Below are 22,181 nucleotides of genomic sequence, written 5' to 3'. Positions count from 1 at the left end.
TCTTGTTCTTCCATTGTCCATCTCCAGTTTTTCTTCAATGAACATTGATCCAAGTTATTTTTCCCACACTCTGTTGTTGTTTTTCATTTATCCGGTCTCCCCCCCCCCCCCCCCTTTTGAGACCTCTTATGTCTCCTTTAGGTTTGATAGGTATGTTAAAAATAGAGAGAGAGCTTTATGGTTTCAAAAGTGTTCTTCTACTGCTCTGTCACACCCAGCCTCTTAAGAGAGAGGCCCTTTACCTTATAAGCATTGAGTGAAGCTAGTGTACTCTTTCAGAAGGCCAGCTCCTTTCAAGGTGGGAAAAACCTTTCCTACAGACAAGAATGTTCCATTCTCTGTGGAATTGCAACAAATCGATTATTTGTCTGTAAATGGCAAACACTTTGATTACAATCCGTTTTCCAGGTGAACATTTTCTACTGGCCTTTCTTTTCTTTTCCTGTTTGAAATGGGTTTGAGAGGTCTGTTTTATGAAATGCTAATTCACTGGCCTCCTGAAGGAAGAGAGAAAGGAATGTTATGAAAATGAACTGGATTGCGTCTTTTGCTTATGTAATGAATCTGCATTTTATGTTATCTACAGATACTTTGGGGATACTATCAAAGACATCTTTTCTGAAGAGGATTTTCAGCTTTATCGGTAAGCATTTTAATAGCCTTTGAGAACAAAAACTTTCCAAGGTCAGAATGAGGTTCTCATTGAAATCTCTTTCAAATATCAGATCTGGCTTGTCTTTTACCGAGAGGGTTCAGAGAAGCAGAGTCTGTGCATTTCAATGAGAACTTCCAAACCATATATATTTTGACAATTGAACTGATACCAAGTAGAACAGACTGTTGCTGTGGTGATATCAGTGTATATTTATCCTCCAATCTAGTCATTTAAACAAATTGTTCCTTGCTGTCATCATTCTTAAATGAGATTGCCAGCTGTGAATCAAACCCAGGACTGTCACTTCTGGTCTGACCCCCCCCCCCCCCTTATTTTTTAATTTCTGTTGACGTGTGCAAAAAGATCTTGACAAACTGAAAGGGTCCCTGTGGTCATGTAGTTCCACGGCCAGGGCTGGAACTCCCAGAAATAACAGCCGCACACATTGATTGCAAGTAAAACAGTAACTATTAAATTCAAAAAGGTATTTCAGTACCAATAATTGTCGTCTTACTCCACAGTTCCTAAAGTCTCTCTTCAACACTAGCGTAGTCCACACTCTTACTCAAAGTTCTAAAGAAGCTTGTCCTACCTTACTTAAGACTCTGCTTCTGGCAACCCAGGGTAGCAGTCTCTGCTGAGGGCCACTCTTTATCCTCAGGCTCTCCCCAGGTGCATCCTGGGAGTATCTCTTGCATTAGGGACTCTCTGAACTATATTCAGTCTCGGTGCATTTAAACTCCTCCCTGCTTGAGCTCTGCTCTTTTGACTCAACAGGTTTGTCCCACCTATCCTAAGGTAGCTTACTCCCCCTGTTGTAAGGCAGCTTAAGAACATAAGAATAACCTTACTGGTTCAGACCAATGGTCCATCTAGCCCAGTAGCCCGTCCTCATGGTGGCCAATTCAGGTTACCAGTACCTGGCAAAAACCCAGAGAGTAGCAACATTCCATGCTACCGATCCAGGGCAAGCAGTGGTTTCCCCCATGTCTGTCTCGAAAACAGACTATGGACTCTTCCTCCTGGAGATTGTCCAAACCTTTCTTAAAACCTCTGGCAATGCGTTCCAGAGCTTAACTATTCTCTGGGTGAAAAAATATTTCCTCCTATTGGTTTTAAAAGTATTTCCCTGTAACTTCATTGAGTGTCCCCTAGTCTTTGTAATTCTTGATGGAGTGAAAAAATTGATCCACTTGTACCTGTTCTACTCCACTCAGGATTTTCTAGACTTCAATCATATCTCCCCTCAGCCGTCTCTTTCCCAAGCTGAAGAGCCCTAACCTTTTTAGTTTTTACTCATACGAGAGGAGCTTCATCCTCTTTCAAAACCACAAAGAAATGCTTAAAAGCATCCAAGTTACTGTGCGATTAGAATCGGAGTGCAGCCAACGCGGTCTAAATCCAGCAATTGTTTGTGGTTTTGACAGAACGGACCCCAGAAGAAGGTTGTTTCATACCGAAACACGGACCGTGTCGGGTTCATATCACAGATCTGATACTATGGATTAGTCAAGTATACACATCACTTTTATCTGTGAAGACTTTTCACAGTAGTCATGATCGTCGCCTCCACGATTTTGTTTTGTTCTTGGTTGTCTCCGTTATACTGTGGACTCCATTTGGTGAATTTTTCTTGTTTGCCTTGTTCCTAACTGCTTTCAGACTTATGACTGCTAGTATTATGCACAAGCTCTCCCTCTATAGAATAACACATTAATCAATTCTTAGAACCTTTCCTATCATACATACTCTGATTCCTATATAAACATTTTCCACACTATCCAATAAACTTCTTATGTCATTATTAGGTAACTTCCAATCTGTAAACCGTATATACTGATATTCTCCACTATATTCTCTTATCACTTGATTCCCTGATATGTAATTTTCATAATTGAATCCTCTACCACACCATGTAATGTACATGAATCACTGTTATGTAATTTATCTAGATAATCTTTATTACGCAATTCTTTTGGTAATGTCCAAATCTCCTATAATTTGTATTCCGCCTTGAACAATATATAATGTATAATGTATTCAAAATTAATTTTCCTATGAACTGTTTTCCTACCTTCTTCTACTCTATGTTTATAACCTAACTAATTTATTTTTCTCAAGTACTTTAGCAAGAATGTGAGCCTTTGGGACAGTCAGGGAACTCTAAGTACTCTCTCTTCATCTTAATTAATCTTACTTATTGCATTTCTTCTGTTTCTACTGTAAACCGCTTAGAACTTCACGGTACAGCGGTATATAAGAAATAAAATTATTATTATTATATAACATTTGCATGTTAAGTGCTGGGTATGCCTCTGATCTACCCATGCCCTCCACATAGTTGCTTGCTGTGTGTTTTTTGTGCGCTCAGTTTCTAGAATCCTAAGGGTAGTTATGCACATAACATCTAATTAAGGCCAACTGATATCAATTATGTCCAATAATTGGTGCTAATTAGTGATAATTAACACTAATTATGATCAGTAATTGTATGTTGATGCCAGCAGCTAATTATTAAATTGTCGCCAGCAACGAGACATGGGTGCATCACTACGAACCTGGAGAACAAAAAAGACAAAGCATGATGAAGTAAAGGAAGCGGTGCTCATCTGGCTTCAGGAGCAGCCGAAAAACTTCTCTGCATGAATGTAGAAAGCTAGTTGAGCGATACAACAAATGTGTCATCTTGCATGGGGACTATGTGGAAAAGTGATATGTTCAGTTCCACACAGTTACTTCTCTTAAAGCCATTAAATGTATTTTGCCTTTACTTTTTGATTTACTCTCTCGTACTAGTTCAGTACTTTTCAACAATTTCAGATCTATCCCCTTCCCCAATCTATTCCAAGACCAAAAAACACTTAGGGCTCCTTTTACAAAGGTGTGCTAGCGTTTTTATTGCACGCACCGGATTATAGAGCACGCTAGCTGAAATTCTACCACCTGCTCAAAAGGAGGTGGTAGCGGCTAGCACGCATGGCAATTTAGCACGTGTTAAGGCCCTAGCGCGGCTTTGTAAAATGAGCCCTTAGAATCTGGAGTGCTTGGACTCGTAGCTCTCCAGATTGAAATCAAACAAAATCTTAATCCCATGATCCCTCCCTCATCCCTATTAGTTCAACATATTTATTGATGACAAAAATACATGTCTACCTACAATACCATGATAGAATAAATAAAGCATTACAGCTTACACAAAAACAGCAACAGAAAATTTTATCAGCAATTCTTCCTTACAATTTTCCAAGATTTTTTTTTAACAGTATTAGAATTTGAGAAGATCACTGTTCATATCTATACCGAAGAAAGGTGACGCCAAGGACTGTAACAACTACAGAACAATTGCATTAATTTCACACGCCAGCAAAATATTGCTGAAAATAATACAACAAAGGTTTCAATCATACTTTGACCAAGAACGACTTGAAGTTCAGGCTGGCTTCAGAAAAGGTCGAGGAACAAGAGACATTATTGCCAATGTTAGACGGATATTGGAGAAAAGCAAAGAATACCAAAAACCCCTATACATTGACTACAGCAAAACATTTTACTGTGTGGATCACAATAAACTATAGAGAACTGTAGTGCAAATAGGAATACCCAAACACATAACTCAGCTGATATAGAGCCTATATGAAAATCAAGAAGCTGCAGTGAGAACTGAATTCAGCAACATGAATTGGTTTTCAATAAAACATGGCATCAGGCAAGGATGCATCTTGTCACCTTACCTGTTCAACCTGTACGGTAAAACCATCTTCAGAAAAACAAATTTGGAAGAAGAGAGTGTTGGTTTCAAAGTTGGTGGCCAAAATATAAACAACCTGCACTATGTAGATGATACAACGCTCATCACCAGCAGCAAAGAAGATGTGCTGTATCTACTGAGAAAAGTCAAAGCAGAAAGTCATAACATGGGATTCATAACATGAATATAAACATGACGAAGATCATGAACATGGAAAATGATGAAGATTTTTGAGCTTGAAGGCGAAAGAATAGAAGTTGTAAAGGATTTCAGTCTCCTGGGCTCTTTTGTAAACAACTAGCAGGGTGGAAATACTCTGCAGAATAGCACTTGGTTGCTCTTCAATGAAAGCTCTCGACAAAGTATTCAAGGCAAGGAGGTAACACTCCAAACGAAGATCAGACTTGTCCATGCACTCATTTTCTCAGTGGTCAGTTACAAATGCGATAGCTGGACACTATGGAAACAAGACAGAAAGATTATTGACTCATTTGAGCTTTGGTGCTGGAGAAGAATTTTAGGCATGCCGTGGACTGCCAGAAGAACTAACAAATTGATTCTGGAAGAGATCAAACCAGCTATGTCACTCGAAGCCCAAATGATGAAGTTACAACTGTCTTGTTTTGGTCACACCATCAGAAGAGAGAGATCACTGGAGAAGGACATCATGTTTGGGAAGATTGAAGGAACCAGGCGAAGAGGGAGACCTGCAATCAGATGGCAGGACACGTTGAAAACAACCATGGGGAGGATGCTGGAGAACCTTTCCGGACTAACTCAGAAATGATTTTTTTTTAGATCCACAATTCATCAAGTCGCTAGAACTCAAGCACGAGTCGATTGCACCTAAAAACAACATTATAATTTATTCCATATGCTAACTAGGAGAGAGCAATTTTGCTTACTAGCGGTATTGCTCTTGAAATAGCTTCTATTTTTTTATTATTATTATTTTTTTTAATGACTAGCAATAATCCAAATGAAGATTATTCGCCGATGACGCCAAACTAAGCAATGTAGTGGGCAAAAGCACAACAGACATAAATTCAATGTCCGACAACATGATGCACGACCTACTCCTACTGGAGCACTGGTCTAGGTCTTGGCAACTCAGCTTCAATGCCAAAAAATGCAAAGTCATGCACCTGGGCAGCCATAATCCATGGCGAGATCCTAACAAGAACTGAAGCAGAACGAGACTTAGGGGTGATCGTCAGTGAGAACATGAAGACTGCCAATCAAGTGGAGCAAGCTTCATCCAAGGCAAGGCAAGGCAAATCATAGGTTGCATACGCAGGAGTTTCGTCAGCCGTAAGCCTGAAGTAATTATGCCATTGTATAGATCCATGGTGAGGCCCCACCTGGAATACTGTGTGCAATTCTGGAGGCCGCTGTAAGGATGTGCTGAGACTGGAGTCGGTCCAGAGAATGGCCACCCGGATAGTCTCGGGACTCAAGGATCTCCCGTACGAGGAACGGCAGGATAAGTTGCAGCTGTACTCACTCGAGGAACGCAGAGAGAGGGGTGACATGATCGAGACATTCAAGTATCTCACGGGCCGCATCGAGGTGGAAGAAGATATCTTCTTTTTCAAGGGTCCCGCGGCAACAAGGGGGCATCTGTGGAAAATCAGGGGCGGGAAACTGCACGGGGACACCAGGAAATTCTTTTTCACTGAAAGGGTGGTTGATCGCTGGAATAATCTTCCACTTCAGGTTATTGAGGCCAGCAGTGTGCCTGATTTTAAGGCCAAATGGGATAGACACGTGGGATCTATTCACAGAGAAGGGGAGGGTCATTGGGGTGGGCAGACTAGATGGGCCGTGGCCCTTATCTGCTGTCTATTTCTATGTTTCTATGTTTCTAAGATGTTAGCTGAGAGGGCATTTGCTCTACAAGATGTCATTATTGACTACCCTTTCTGTGCTTATTTGGGCTAGATAAGAATTTTTAAAATAAAAGCTTGCAGATTGACAGGTTATTTCATTGAGAAGTTGGTATTCCCAAACCTGTCCAAGGGACTCTACAGTGAATCCAGTTTTCAGGATATCCATAATGAATATGTAAATAATCTCATGCCTATTCATTGTGGATATCCTCAAAACTTTACTGGCTGTGGGGTTGTCAGGATAGGTGTAGGAAGCCTTGTTCTATTTACAGTGGATGACGGAATGACTTTCATCTGTGAAATTTACAGTCAAGTGTTGGTAAACTCTTAAGTGCTCTTTGTGAAATTGGCGACATTGTGCTCCATTGATATTAAGTGTAGTTAATCCAACCAGGCATTGCAAAGGTAATTTGGTCCATAATTTCACTGAATTCATTTACAAGTAATCAGACTGAAGATATTTTAATAACTGTGAAAGTATGCATCAAAATTAATTTCTTTGAAGAGCTAAGGCCTTAATAACATTACATTTACAGTCTATAGCCCCTTGAGATCTGTTGAGAATACACTGCCAATTGCAGTTCATACATTTGACAAACCTTCATTTTGAATAATTCTAATTAAAAGTGCATGTCAGACCAGCAGAACTTGACAATTATTTCTGTGAAGTAGCTTAGCAGCTTTAATGATTGATTTATAAGGCTGCGAGTGTTCCATTGCTGTGATACTCGCAGCTCCTTGCATACTCTGTTCAAAAGGACACTGTTTAGTTTAGTAAATAGGACAGTGCATTAGAAAAGGGCATGCATCTATGCTCAGGAAAATGAATTGGCCTTCATCTTGCTGTGCGTGACTGTTGAGTCTTTGCTACTTTAGTTTGCAAATTTGTTTTACTGCACCATAACTGTAAGAATGTGCATAATTTGGTATGCACAAAACTGACTGGTTTGGAGATGTTGCCCACTAACTTTATTAGGATAGATTATCTGGTTAGCGGACTGAATATGAATGCTAACTGAATAATTATGAGCTCTGCCCACAGATCATCCTGGCACTGTGTGGGTAGTGTCGAGGTAGTCTGTAAAAATATTCTGCAGCATTGTCTGCACCAGGGGTGCCCACACTTTTTTGGCTTGCGAGCTACTTTTAAAATGATCAAGTGATCTACCAATAATAAAAAAAAAATAAAAAAAAACCAACCCAAAACACAAAGCACACTGTATGCAGAGAAAATGTTAATTATAATTTATATTCTGGTTTATTTTCAAAGAAGTCAAGGCAGATGATTTTAAAATATGCAATGTCACCTCAGTAACAACTATGCAAAAATACACAAATATACCCCCTCCCCTTTTACTAAACCGCGATAGCAGTTTTTAGTACAGGGAGCTGTGCTGAATGTTCCACGCTGCTCCCGATGCTCATAGGCTCCCTGCGCTAAAAAACACTATTGTGGTTTAGTAAAAGAGGGCCATGGTGCAAAAAATAGACAGCAGATATAAATTCTCAAAATGGACACATTTTGATCACTAAATTGAAAATAAAATCATTTTTCCTACCTTTGTTGTCTGGTGATTTCATGAGTCTCTGGTTGCACTTCCTTTTGACTGTGCATCCAATATTTCTTCCCTTCTTTCTGCCTCCTGCATGCTTCTTCTCCTCCAGACCTCATTTCATTCCCCAACCAACATTTCTCTCTGTCCCTCCCATGAGTCCAACTTTTTCTTCCTCTCTCCCTGCCTGCCCCCCGACACACTCCATTCCTTCCCCCAACTTTTCTTCTTCTTTCCCTTCCCCCTCCTCCTCTTTCTTTCTCTCTCGGCCCCTTCTTTCTGTCTGTCTTTCTCTGTCCCTGCCCCCCTTTCTTTCTTTCTTTGTCTGTCTTTCTTTCTTTCTCTCTGCCCCTTTCTATCTTTCTTTTTTTCTGTCTGCCTTTTTCTTTCTCTCTCCCTGCCCCACCCCCTTTCTTTCTTTGGGTCTATTTGTCTTTCTCCCTTCTCTCCCTCCAGAGAAAGTAACACTGTTAGTTGGTCATTGGAGGAACAGCAGCTGTTAGTTGGTCATTGGAGGAAGAATGAAGCTCTGTGTCTTTCTTTCTTTCTCTATCCCTGCCCCCCCAAAGCCACCACCACCTGCCCCCTCCCCCAGCCACTGCCGCCGCTGATTTCTCCCTGCTTCCCCGACTCCACAAAAGCCAGGTGAACGCAGCCACTGCACAAGCGCCGGGCCCACAAGCCTCCCCCAATGTCAATTCTGATGTCAGAGAGGAAGTTCCAGGCCAGCCAGGCATCGATTTGCTGGCCCAGAACTTCCTTTCCAACGTCAGAATTGACATTTCTGCCTTGATGTACTTCCAAACACTTCCAGGAAAAATTTGATTAATCTTACCATGTTAATGTAATTTTGAAAGTTTTTTTGTAATATCGCTGTCTGTATACAGTCTCTTCCTCTGTAAACCACTCTGAATGTTTGTGGTATTGCGGTATATAAAAATAAAGTTATTATTATTATTAACTTTTTTCATCCCTGCGGGAATCTCACAATCCCTATTCCCACACAGCTCACTAAGTCATGCAGAGACTGCTTGTTCCACATGATGATGGTTGTGAGGTTGTAGCAGTCCTGCGTCCAACAATAAAAAGTGTGTGGTGCAGTGGTTGAAGCTACAGCCTCAGCACCCTGGGGTTGTGGGTTCAAACCCCGCACTGCTCCTTGTGACCCCGGGCAAGTCACTTAATCTTTCATAGTCCCAGGTACGTTAGATAGATTGTGAGCCCGCTGGGACAGATAGGGAAAATGCTTGAGCACCTGATTGTAAAACCGCTTAGATAACCTTGATAGACGGTATATAAAATCCTAATAAAACTTGGATGCAGCTGCGGACTTCCAAACAGTTTAGAGCAGTTGGGTTTTCAGGATTTCCATAATGAATATGCATGAGATCTATTTGCATCCAGTGGAGATAGTGCATCAAGTAGATCTCACGCCATATCCCTGTTCTTTGGGGGAAATCCTGAAAATCTGATTGGGTTCCAGCCCTTGAGGACCGAGGTTGTACACCCTTGTTTTAGAGTGAACATAGCATGTACTTTTACAATAAAAAAAAATTCTCTCTGAAAAGGGCAGGTACAAGTTGTTGTGTTTACTTGGTATATGCCAAAAATTGTTAAGCAGGGGAGCTGGGGATTACCAAGTTGGCAGTGAGATTTAGTCCAGTAACCAAGTAACTATCTGGATAGAACCGAGATAGCAAAAGGACTGCCTTAAGTTTATTTGGGTAGATCTTGGATACCTGTTTGAAACCCATATAGGAGTCGGTGGCCACTTTATACCCGGATATTCAGTGCTGGTATCTGGATGTGGCCTGGAACGGAATACCAGAGTATAGAAACATGATGGCAGATAAAGGCCAAATGGCCCATCCAATCTGCCCATCTGCAGTAACAATTATCTCTTCCTCTCTCTAAGGAGATCCCATATGCATATCCCAGGTTTTCTTGAATTCAGACAGTCTCTATTTCCACCACCTCTACTAGGAGACTGTTCCAAGCATCTACTACCCTTTCTGTAAAAAAAAGTATTTCCTTAGATTACTCCTGAGCCTTTCACCTCTTAACTTCATCCTATGCCTTCTCATTCCAGAGCTTCCTTTCAAATGAAAGAGACTCGACTTATGTGCCACGTAGGTATTTAAACATCTCTATGATATCTCCCCTCTCCCGCCTTTCCTCCAAAGTATACATATTGAGATCTTTAGTCTGTCCCCATACGCCTTATGACGAAGACCACATACCATTTAAGTGGCCTTCCTCTGGACTGATTCTATCCTTTTTATATCTTTTTGAAGGTGCAGCCTCCAGAATCTTACACAATATTCTAAATGAGATCTCACCAAAGTCTTATATAGGGGCATCAATACCTCCTTTTTCCTATTGGCCATACCTCTCCCTATGCAACTTAGCATCCATCTAGCTTTCACCATCACCTTTTCAACCTGTTTTGCAACCTTAATATCAACACATACAATCACACCCAAGTCCCGCTCTTCTGTCGTGCACATAAGTTTTTCACCCCCTAAACTGTACTGTTCCCTCAGGTTTTTGCAGCCCAAATGTATGACCTTGCATTTCTTAGCATTAAATTTTAACTGCCAAATTTCAAACCATTCTGACAGCTATGTGCTGAATATCAAAGGGTCAGTTTTGAAGCCTGTCTTAAGTTTTATGGAGGACTTATGATTTTGGTGAGATGTAAGAAGCTTCCATAAGAATGGAGCTGGAAAGCAAAAGGGCTGTCTGATAGGTAGAGTCCAGTCATGCACAGGAATTAAACTGAGCATTCTAGATAGATCATATGGTCCTTAACTGCTAGTGTATTTAAGTTGCTAGTTTAGGGATAGTATTAGGGTTTCCACCTATAGATTATGCTTTTCTACTAGAGCGCAAGACTTTCAGAATCCAGATCTTTTGATTTTCTCTCTCTTCAATTCTTGACATTTTTAAAGATATCCTTGATTAATTTTTGAAAAACATAAGCATGGAATATTAATGTAATTGGGTCAGTGTCCAGGGTTAGCAAGCTGTAATCCCAGAGCTCTTTAAAATGCAAAGAAAATGCACTGAAAATTAAGATTGCATGAACATTAACCTTGAGGTTCATTTTCAAGTAATTAGTGTTATGTTCCTTCATTTAATTTTCTTTTGCTGGAGTATTCCTTATTTGCATATGTATTTTTTTTTCTCGCCATGCAGAATAAATTATTAATTAGAATTATCTTTGCAATAAATTAGTTTTGGTTCTGCCAAGCTGTCTCTGTTTAGTGCAAGTACGTAGGTACAAATTTGTAAATCATAAGCCCCCCCTTACAAAACCGCAATAGCGGATTTTAGTGCAGGCCAGCACGCTGAATGCTCTGCGCTGCTTCCAACACTCATAGAAACTGAGGCCCTGATTCTACAAAGTGCGTCCCGATTTTAGGCAGCTGTAGGCATCCTACAGCTGTCTAATCAGCCAATTGGGATGCACGTTTTTTTAAAAAATGCTCCCCAGGCAGGCCGCCTATATTGAAGGCGCCTCCGGGAGCCTAGGGAGGCCCGCAAGACGCCTAAGCTCGCCTAAGGGCCTTAGGTGAACCTAGGCGGCCCTACGCATCTCCCTAGTAGAGGAAGAGACGCTAACAATGTAGGCCAACAAAATGCTGGTCTACATTGTAAGTAGACGCGGCCGCTATACTTATTGCGGCAAGGGATCTCTCTGCCGCTATAAGTATAGCGGGCCGCGGCCGCCTGTCCGATCGCTGGCAGGAGGGTGCCCAAACCCTCCTGCCAGAAGATGCCCCCCCCCCGACACTACCGATCGCTGGCAGGAGGGTGCCCAATCCCTCCTGCCCGAAGATGCACCCTCCTCCCCCCCCCAAGCTAACAGCCCCCAAACCTCCACCCCACCAAACTAACCTTTTCTTTTGGCCAGACGGGTCTTGCCCGTCCAGCCGGCAGGCCCGCCTCATCAAAATAAGGCAGGCCCGCCCCTTCCTGGCCCATCCCGCCGAAGCCTAAGGCCTGATTGGCCCAGGCTCTAGAAGCCTGGACCAATCAGGCCTTAGGCATAGCGGGTCCGCCCATCTCCACTAAGTCTAAGGCCTGATTGGGATAATTGCAAAAAATATCTAAGGCAAAAATCACATCTCAAGGATAAAACTTTTGACCAGCATCATCAATCGATGCACTGATGCCAAAAATTAAGAAAACTTCAAAAATTGATCAAAACCCCTTACTAAAGGAACTCCAAGAAGAGAGGAAATGATCTAGCTTTAACTACAAAAATTACAGACTTTATTCACCACCAAAAAAATATCACAGAAACAAAAAATTTCACATTAGGAGTGGAATAGCAGCTGGTCTGCGGACCGATGCCGGTCCACAAAATAATTCTTATATTTCTGCCGGTCCATAGGTGTAAAAAGGTTGAAGAACACTGCTTTAGATGATGTGTTATCAAATGGGAAAATGCTTGATTTTTCACAACTGCAACAATCATTCGGCATTGAAAAGTCTCAAACATATAAGTGGTTGCAGTTGAGGCAGGCCATTCAGAAGGGGTTCCCTGATTGGCACAACTTAAAAAAATCAGTATAGTTTGCTGGGCCTATGCTTCTAGACAGATTTGCTAGGGCATCAGGCAGCCAAGTGGTATAAATTAATATCTGAATAAAAAACCTAAAACTAGTCTAAGAGACATTTGGAGCATTGAGATAAAGCAACAAATTTCTGCTACTCAATGGCCACGGATTTGGACTTGGAGGATGAGATGTACAGCGTCAGCATCTATGAGACAAACATGGTTTTTTTTTGTTGCACAGAAGTTTTTGGACCCCTGTTAGATTACAAAAGTTAGATAGTTCAAAATCTAATAGATGCTGGCACTGTCATCTAGACATAGGGGCACTGGATCTTCTGTTGTTCTATTGTCCTTTGATACTCAACTTTTGGAAATCTATATGGGGACATATTAATTTGATTCTGGAGACTGCAGTTCCGCTGTCGTATGAAGCGGTAATCTGTGGGACATTGTTATCTCCTACACCGCCACTAAATAGACATAAAAGCAGATTACTTGGTATAATGACTGTGGTAACCATGCAAATGGTCACTAAAAATTGGAAGAATTTTGACAGATTAAATTTCACTTTTTTGGTTGAATTAACTATGCTTGTGTTATAAATACGAGAAAATGAATTCTGAACAAATGGGTAATAATAAATTGTTTAAACTGACGTGGGGGTCCATTGACCAATTTTATTAATTTTAATTAAATGATTTATTCCCATCCAGGGAATGGTTTTTGCACATCCAGGGAAGGGAGTGGGTGGGAGGGAGAGGGATATTTATTATATTTGGATTTGTTTATTAATTACATGTATGTACTGTTGTATGATTTATTGAATACATTGGAATTAGAGTAGGTGGGAGGGGGGTGAAAATGGTTTCTCATAATTATTGATTGATGTAAGCGTTGTTTTTCAAATTACTGGTATGTATTCCTTTATGCAGTATTTTTAGACTGAAAAATTAATAAAGATATAAAAAAAAAAAGATTTTCAAATGCTGTCTTTCTCTGGAACAACCAAAGCGGTTTACTTTTATTATCTGCAAGTCTTTTCTCTGTCCCCAGTGGACTCACAATCTAAGCTTTTGTACCTGGGGCAATGAAGAGTTAAGTGATTTGCCCAGATTTAAAGAGGAGCTGCAATTGGAGTTGAACCCAGTTCCCCAGGTCCACAGTCTGCTGCACTAACCATTAAGCTGCTATTCCACTCCTAATGTGAAATTTTTTGTTTCTGTGATATTTTCTTGGTGATGAATAAAGTCTGTAATTTTTGTAGTTAAAGCTAGATCATTTCCGCTCTTTTTTGAGTTCCTTTAGTAAGGGGTTTTGATCGATTTTTGAAGTTTCCTTAATTTTTGGCATCAGTGCATCGATTGATGATGCTGGTCAGAAGTTTTATCCTTGAGATGTGATTTTGCCTTAGATATTTTTTGCAATTATCCCAGAGGTGGGTCCCTTCAAGTAGTACAGAATTAAGAGGCATGTGATGAAACTACTAAGTAGTAGATTTAAAACAAACCGGAGAAAATATTTTTACACTCGGTGGGTAATTAAATTCTGGAATTTGTTGCAAGAGAATGTAGTAAAAGTAGTTTTCTTAGCAGGGTTTAAAAAAAAAAAAAAGTTTGGATAATATCCTAAAAGAGAAGCTCATAAGCCATTATTAAGATGACTCCAGAAATCCACTGCTTATTCCTAAGATAAGCGCACAAAATCTGGTTTTCTCCTTGGGATCTTGCCAGATTTTTGTGATGTGAGTTGGTCTCTTTTGGAAACAGGATATTAGGCTTGATAGACCTTCAGTCTGTCTCAGTACGTACAGGTGTGTGGCAAGATGATAGGAGCTAGCAAAGTGAAGCAGCTGTAATGCCTCTCTTCAAGCAACGCTACAGAGGCCTTTCATCCTTTTCTACATCTGAAGGCAGAGCCTTCAAGGATAGTCCATACAAAGACATATCTCTGTTCACTCAGACGGATGTCACCTTTCATGTACTAAATGTGGTGTTGACAGTAGCAATCCTCAGTGAAGAGTTGGATAAGAGAGTCTAGGAGATGCTGAATCTCCATCGAGCAAGGGCTGCCACATTGGTACCACCTGCTTTGACAACAAAGCTGAGGGAAGTTTAGCTGATCCTGGAATCTATAATACATGAAGGCATGATATTGGTGCTTTCGCATTGATACTGGTCACTGCAAAGCTCATCTTCAGCTCATTAGGGAGGAAGCTTCACTGAGACACTGTTCTGCATTGGAATCTAGGCCCCTGCAGCTAAGCGTGACCCCCCCCCCCCCATCTCCTAGAAACACATCCTCTCGATAGCACTAAAACTTGTAGTTCTGCAGACTGCTCTGATTAGAAAGAGTCTTAATGCTCTCTCTTCAGTCCTCTCTCATTCATACGAAGGAGCTACTGTTGGAAACAGGATACTGGGCTTGACTGACCTTCAGTCTGCTCTAGTAAGGCAATGCTTATGTTCATATGAAGAATTCTCCATTAGAGTCAATCACAGATTTTAGTTGGGAAACGGCTGAGGCCATTCCATTTAAGTTGGAGAAGGAGGTAGAGGCCAAGAAAGAAATGCAAGACATCCTTCAGTTTATTTCCCCCCCCCAAACAATGAAACCTTGGCAGTGCTTGATTTTGGCAGCCTTCGGGATGCACAGATGAGACTATGCCCCCCCCCCCACACACAACTTATTAACAAGAAATCTGTGTACAAAGTGCAAAGGATTCTGGATTTGAGTATCTGCCCTAATATTTGGTAGTTGAATCTTCTCTCAAGAAGTTGAGATAGGCAAGGGTCTTCTCCTTGTGGTTGATCTTGCTTGTACCCTTGATCTTCTTGAGTGGAAAGTTTATCAGAATGCTGTTCTTAATTTCAACATCGTTTCTTACTAGTTCTTCATGGCTAATACACAGAAAATGTTCTGAGCAAGACAGATAATCTTAGGGCAATAGGGTATAAGAGAAGTGAATGTGGAAAACGCACAGATTGACCTATGATGATTACGACAGCATCAAAAACTTCTACCGTGACTGTACAATTTTATGGTTGCAGGTTTTCAGCCTGAGATATGATGCGCAGGAAAGCACAAACAGATGTGCATAGGTATCTCTAAACTTCAAGCCTGGGCTCAATCTGTCTGGATGAAGCTTAATACAACCAAAACTAAATTACTATGGTTAAGTCCAAAATTAGACTGGCTCCCTCTTTCTGTTGCTCTGGTTCTTGATCCTCTTTACAAATTGAGTTTTCTGCTAAGATTTTGGGAGTCCTTTTTGACTCCTCCCTTCCTTTTAAGGATCAAATTAATTCTGTGGTCAAGAAATGCTTTTTTAATTTACGTTTGCTGAGGAAGGTTAGACATCTCTTTCACAGCATCATTTTTCTATTTTAGTTCAGTCAATTACATTATCTCACCTTGATTATTGTAACGTTATCTACCGCAGCATTACAAAAAATTACCTTTATAGATTGCAATTGATCCAGAATACTGCTGCAAAATTGATCTTTGGGAAATGTAAATTTGACCGTGTGACTCCGTTGCTTCAGAGCCCTCACTGGCTCCCGGTTTGCTTTAGAGTTCAATTCAAATGTGCTTGTGTTGTTTTTAAAATCCTATATGACAGCGATGGCGAACCTATGGCACACGTGCCAACTGTGGCACGCGAAGGCCTTGCAGCTGGCACGCGCAGGGCCGCCATCAGGGCAGTACTACCAGGGGGTGCACAGGAGAGAGAGCTGAACGGGGACGATGGGGGACCCGCGGGGTTAAATATAACTCAAGCCGCGAGGCTCATCTTCTACTCCGACTGCCCTGCCGCTCACACAGCCGATCGGAAATCTTCCCCGACGTCAGCGCTGATGTCGGAGGGAGGGCTTAAGCAAAGCCCGCCCTCCGACGTCAGCGCTGAAGTCGGGGAAGATTTCCGATCGGCTATGTGTGCGCGGCGGGACAGGCAGGAAATAGAAGACAAGCCTACGCGGCTCGAGCTACATTTTGCTGAGAAAGTTGCTAAGATGGGCTGGGAGACAAACGGGGAACACAAAAGGGGGAGGGAGTGCGTTTTGGACACAGAAGGCATGAGCTTGGGAGAGAGGAAAGGAGGGAAAGAGATGCTGAGGTGGGAGATGGAATGGGTTTTTGGACACAGAAGGCATGGACTTGGGAGAGAGGAAGGGAGGGAAAGAGATGCTGAGGTGGGGGAGGGAATGGGTTTTTGGACACAAGGCATGAACTTGGGAGAGAGGAAGGGAGGGAAAGAGATGCTGAGGTGGGGGAGGGAATGGGTTTTTGGACACAAGGCATGGACTTGGGAGAGAGGAAGGGAGGGAAATAGATGCTGAGGTGGGGGAGGGAATGTGTTTTTGGACACAGAAGGCATGGACTTGGGAGAGAGGAAGGGAGGGAAAGAGATGCTGAGGTGGGGGAGGGAATGTGTTTTTGGACACAGAAGGCAAGGACTTGGGAGAGAGGAAGGGAGGGAAAGAGATGGCTGTGTACACGGGGAATAGAAGAAAGGAGAATTTTTGGTCATAGGGAGGGAGTGAGGTATAGACAGTGGCATACCAAGGTGGGGGTGGGGGCGGTCTGCCCTGGTTTTACACCCCAAGGGGGTGCACAGCTGGCCACCCTCCAGTGTTCTCCCTAGGCTGGCAAACTGCGTCTGTTTAGCCACTTGAGTGCCACCGCCACCATTGGGAACAGGCCGGTGCCAAGTTCTCCGTGCTTTTCCCTGTGGGGCCGACCAACTCTTGCCACCCGAGTCAGTTCTGATGTCGGAGAGGACGTTCTGGGCCAGCCAATCGCTGCCTGGCTGGCCCAGAACGTCCTCTTCGATGTTAGAATTGACGTCGAGCGGCGAGAGTTGGTCGGCCCCGTGGGGAAGAGAAGCAGGGCGAACTCGGCGCCGGCCTGTTCCCAATAGCGGCAGTGGCCGCCTATTCCCCAGTGGCGGTGGCAGCATTTTCCCAATGGTGGTGGCATAGGGGAGGGCAAGGAGAAAGAAAGAAAGGGGGAAACAGGGAGCCAAAAAAAAAAAAAAAAAGAAAGAGGGCTGGGTGAAACAAAGAAAAATGGGGCACGGAGAGAGAGAGAAAGACAGACATACAGAATGAAAGGGGGTATGGAGAGAGAGAAAAAGAAAGAAGGGGGCAGGGTGAAACAAAGAAAAAGTTTGGGGAGGGAATGAGGTCTGGAGGAGAGAAAGCATACAGGAGGCTGAAAAAAGGGAAGAAATATTGGATGCACAGTCAGAAGAATAAAGTGCAACCAGAGACTGATGAAATTACCAAAGGTAGGAAAATGATTTTATTTTCAATTTAGTGATCAAAATGTGTCCGTTTTGAGAATTTATATATGCTGTCTATATTTTGCACTATGGCCCCCTTTTACTAAACCGCAATAGCGTTTTTTAGCACAGGGAGCCTATGAGCTTCAAGAGCAGCGTGGGGCATTCAGCGCAGGTCCCTGCGCTAAAAACCGCTATCGCGGTTTAGTAAAAAGGGAGGGGGAATATTTGTCTATTTTTGTATAGTTGTTACTGAGGTGACATTGCATAAAGTCATCTGCCTTGACCTCTTTGAAAACCCGCGGAATATAAATGATAATTAACATTTTCTCTGCGTACAGCGTGCTTTGTGTTTTAAAAATTTTATTGTTGGTAGATCATTTTGACTTGGCCACAAAGGTAAGGGGGAGGGAGGGGAGCTGCTGAAAGAGTCTACCTTGACGTGGTTGCAGGTTTACAAATCTTTTGGTCAAAGAGTGCGGCGACAGAGAAAAGTATGTGTGTATTCGGCCCATGAATGAAATCATTAAAACATTATAAATTGCCAATAAATTGAAATGAAAACCAAAGGATTGTGAATCAAATTGATTCTCTGACAATACAAAGATTCCAACCTTTAAAAATGATGTTACATAGTTCAGGCAACTTTATAAAGAGTTTTTAGATACTAAAATCTTGTTATTAAGGTTTAATTGACGTGCTGGCACTTTGAGGAAATTCTTTGGTTTTGTGCGGCAGTTTGGGCACTCGGGCTCAAAAAGGTTAGCCATCACTGCTATATGGTATCTTTACTCCACTTATTCCTTTATCGTGGAATGTTTATAGGTTCTCTTTTGCAAGAGGCATACAACAATTTAAATTATCCCTTCTTTCCAGAAAAGGGATTAAAGGAGTCAAGATTTTCAGTCAATCACTGATTTTTAAGTTTTCTCAAATTTGGAATGATCTTCCGTTTCTGTTAAGGAGTTCTGGTTCACTTCAATTTTTTCGTAAATCTTTAGAGACCATTTTATTTGCTAAACACTTTGAAAATTAATCTTTTGAAATTTTGTTATTATTTTTTTACGATTTTTTTTTAAGTTAACTATTGTAAACCAAGTCGAGCTTTCTTGAATGATGACTCAATATATAAAGTTTTAGATTAGATTAGGTTAGATTAGATACAAAAATGCACGCACACACACACACGGCAGCCCACAGACAAACGCAAACTCACAAACAAAACAGAAACTTGCACTTGGAAAGAATCCATAAGTATGCTCTGCATACTAGGGTATCGTACAAGTTGGGGAGTGATATTTGGAGAACGTACAGAAAATTATTGTAAATTAATATTGTTTCTGCTCTGTACAGTTGTGTCTAATTGAAACATACTTTCTATATGTTCTTAAATTAAATGACATATTTGTCTGTATTGCGAGAGTCACATTTGTGTACTCACACTTTTCACATAAATCAAAAGGCACATAACGAATGAATTACAGCTCTCCTTCCGTATTTGCAGTTTTATTACTCATGATTTCGGTTATTTGTGATTTTTACCATGCTGGCTCCTCCCCCAGAATGACATCATCCCAGCACTTTCTTCAGCGTGCAGCATTGCCGAGTGTGCACTTTTCCCCATGAAGTTTCACTTATAATATGTCTTTCTTACCTTGTTGCTAAGGGCGACGAACCACAGTTTACCCTGTCGGCCGCCGCTTCCGGCTTACCACCCTTCGCTATCGCTCAGACGGCTGCAGACAACGAACCACAGTTTACCCTAGTTTCCCTCTTAGCTCCTGCACTCAACAACGACCGAAAGGGAGAATGTGGAATCAAAAGGACTCTGTCAACCGCCGCAGCCGCTTCTGACTCACCACCCCTCGCTATCGCTCCAACGGCTGCAGACATCTTTTGAAAAGGCACGTGGCAACAGAGGAGCTTGTGCTTCGAAGCAGACCATAAGGGACAAAGCTTGGGGGACGCTCTGTTGCCTTTTAAGTTATTCGCTGTTTTTCCGGGCAGGCGGGGGAGGAACGAATAACTTTCTCATCTGTTATTTGCGGCTTTATCATATTCTCAAGGCTTTTTAACAGAAAACCGCAAATAATAGATGAGAAAGTTATTCGCGGTTTTTCTCATATTCGCGGGTCAGTTCATCCCCTATCACTGCGAATACAGAGGGAGAAGTGTAGCACGTTTCAATACATTACCTCACTCTCACTTTTTTGCTATACTGCTTGTTTTTATTATGTGTTAACTTTTTTTTTTTTTTTTTACAGTGATATACGACAGAGAGTTCAGCAGGAAATAGCCAAGACCTTTGGCATTAGCTCTTCGTCCATGTATCTGACCAAACCGACCTTCTTCTCAAGAATGAACAGCACAGAGGCAAAGACGACCCACGATGAGTACTGGCACCCTCATGTTGACAAGGTAACTGAGCATGTCCTTTCCTTCTGGTAGTTTGGAATTTTTTTTTTTTTTTTTAATTCTTATATCCTACCTACTAATCTCCATATAATCAATTTAAGTGGTTCAAAGCATTATCTAAATACCAATAGGAACCTAATTACAAATACAGTAAGACACAAAATATCCTACCAAAACAGATTTTGGCCTTTCTTCAGCATCCAAAGTTTACTTAATTAATTAAAAGGCCAGCTGAGCTGCTTTTGCCCTTTTTAAATTAGTGAACTAACTAGGGGGAGGGTGGCTGTATGTTGTGGCAATGGCCGAGGGGTTAAATAAGGGGGGGAGGGAGGCTCTGTAGAGGCAGGGGGGGGGGGTGAAGAAGGGGGGAGTTTTGGCTTTAGCTGAAAATACCCTGGCATTTTTGACTGACTCTCAAACGTGGATTTCAGACCAGTTTCAGTGCTGAAACCAAAATTTGCTAAGCTTCTAGTTTTGACACCTCTTTTAAAGAGGTGCCTAAGTGACTTTGGGCTAGATTCACTAAGGACAGAGATCGTGTCCGGACCACTTTGCCACCCGATTTTTCTCCGACCCAATTCACTAACCTTGTGGCCGATCATCCTCTGATCTGATCCACGCATGCAAATGAGGGGAAATGGCATGCAAAGTAGGAAAGACACAATTCACTAAACAAATGCAGGCACACTGACTGGGCTGGCCGATCCAAAAAAAAGTGACTGCTGAGGACCAGTCGCTTGTGTATAAACCCTGTTCTCTGCCTCGATCTCCTTCTTCTCTCTGCCTCGATCTCCTTCTGCTCTCTCTGCTCCGATCCTCCTTCTGCTCTCTCTATGACCCGATCCTCCTTCTGCTCTCTCTGCCCCGATCCTCCTTCTGCTCTCTCTGCTCCGATCCTCCTTCTGCTCTCTCTGCCCCGATCCTCCTTCTGCTCTCTCTGCTCCGATCCTCCTTCTGCTCTCTCTGCTCCGATCCTCCTTCTGCTCTCTCTGCTCCGATCCTCCTTCTGCTCTCTCTGCTCCGATCCTCCTTCTGCTCTCTCTGCTCCGATCCTCCTTCTGCTCTCTCTGCTCCGATCCTCCTTCTGCTCTCTCTGCTCCGATCCTCCTTCTGCTCTCTCTGCTCCGATCCTCCTTCTGCTCTCTGCCCCGATCCTCCTTCTGCTCTCTGCCCCGATCCTGCTTCTCTGCTCCGATCTCCTGCTTCTCTCTGCCCCGATCCTGCTTCCTGCCCCGACTCTCCTTCCCTTCCCCGCAGTGCAAGTCCGTGGTTTTAACCTGCAGATTTAAAGCGGGTTAAAACCACGGGCTTGCGAAGTAAAAAGTTTTGTTTCCAGCTCTGCCGGGCACGGAGGGCCAGCGCATGCGCGGACCATCTACAGATGGTCTGCGCATGCGTCGGGATCGCTGGAGAGCGATTTGTGCGGTCGGTTGAGGGCGCAATTCTGATCGCCCTTATTTGCATGAGGGCGCTTTGTGAATCAGCCCCTCCCCCCAGCCATGGATCAGATCCGATCCGTCACCTTAGTGAATCTAGCTCTAAATGTTTGTGGCTAGAGTATGTATGTACATTTTGTAGAAAGGTGCTTTAATTATAAAATACACTAATTTTATGACTTGGCCATGCTCTCCTTAGACTGCATCCTGACAGTACCTACAGTAAAAGTACATGCGTGTGTGTCATCAAATACACGTCTACACCTAACCCGATTTTATGAAAGCCATCTTAAAGCACGAATATTGCTGTCTATGTTCCAAAATGACGTCATAAAATTACTCTCAAAGAGTGTGTAAGTCAGGAATTTCATTTTAATATAGATACTGTACCATCATACATATTCTCTGCGTAGACTTTCCAGCTGAATCATTCTTTCCTTTTATGGTTGCACCGAAAGGAACTATAATAAATGACACAAGATAGTATGACCTTGTTGTTTCCTCTTTGTCATTCACCTTGTGGAACAGTGGGATGATGTATCGAACGCAGCATTTCTCATCTTTCTTTTGGAGTCAGAATGGAAGATGTAGGGGAGACCTTCCATTTAATGAATTTATTGTCCTTAGCTTGGTTCCCTGC

At 42.3% G+C, this 22,181-nt stretch overlaps 1 protein-coding gene across 1 annotated transcript in view; it reads left to right on the top strand.

The window, feature by feature from the left end:
- Positions 1–22,181, top strand: part of OGFOD3 (2-oxoglutarate and iron dependent oxygenase domain containing 3) — a 145,102-nt gene that overhangs the window by 86,067 nt on the left and 36,854 nt on the right. Inside the window, exons 6-7 of the mRNA XM_033961526.1 lie at positions 587–643; positions 19,955–20,108. Of these exons, the coding sequence (XP_033817417.1) occupies positions 587–643; positions 19,955–20,108 (211 nt within the window). The remainder of the gene's footprint in view (positions 1–586; positions 644–19,954; positions 20,109–22,181) is intronic.

This window comes from Geotrypetes seraphini, chromosome 10 (assembly GCF_902459505.1).
Source record: "Geotrypetes seraphini chromosome 10, aGeoSer1.1, whole genome shotgun sequence".
NCBI classification, from domain to species: Eukaryota; Metazoa; Chordata; class Amphibia; order Gymnophiona; family Dermophiidae; genus Geotrypetes; species Geotrypetes seraphini.
Note: the sequence above shows the minus strand (reverse complement) of the source record. Positions and strands in the feature narration are given on the sequence as shown.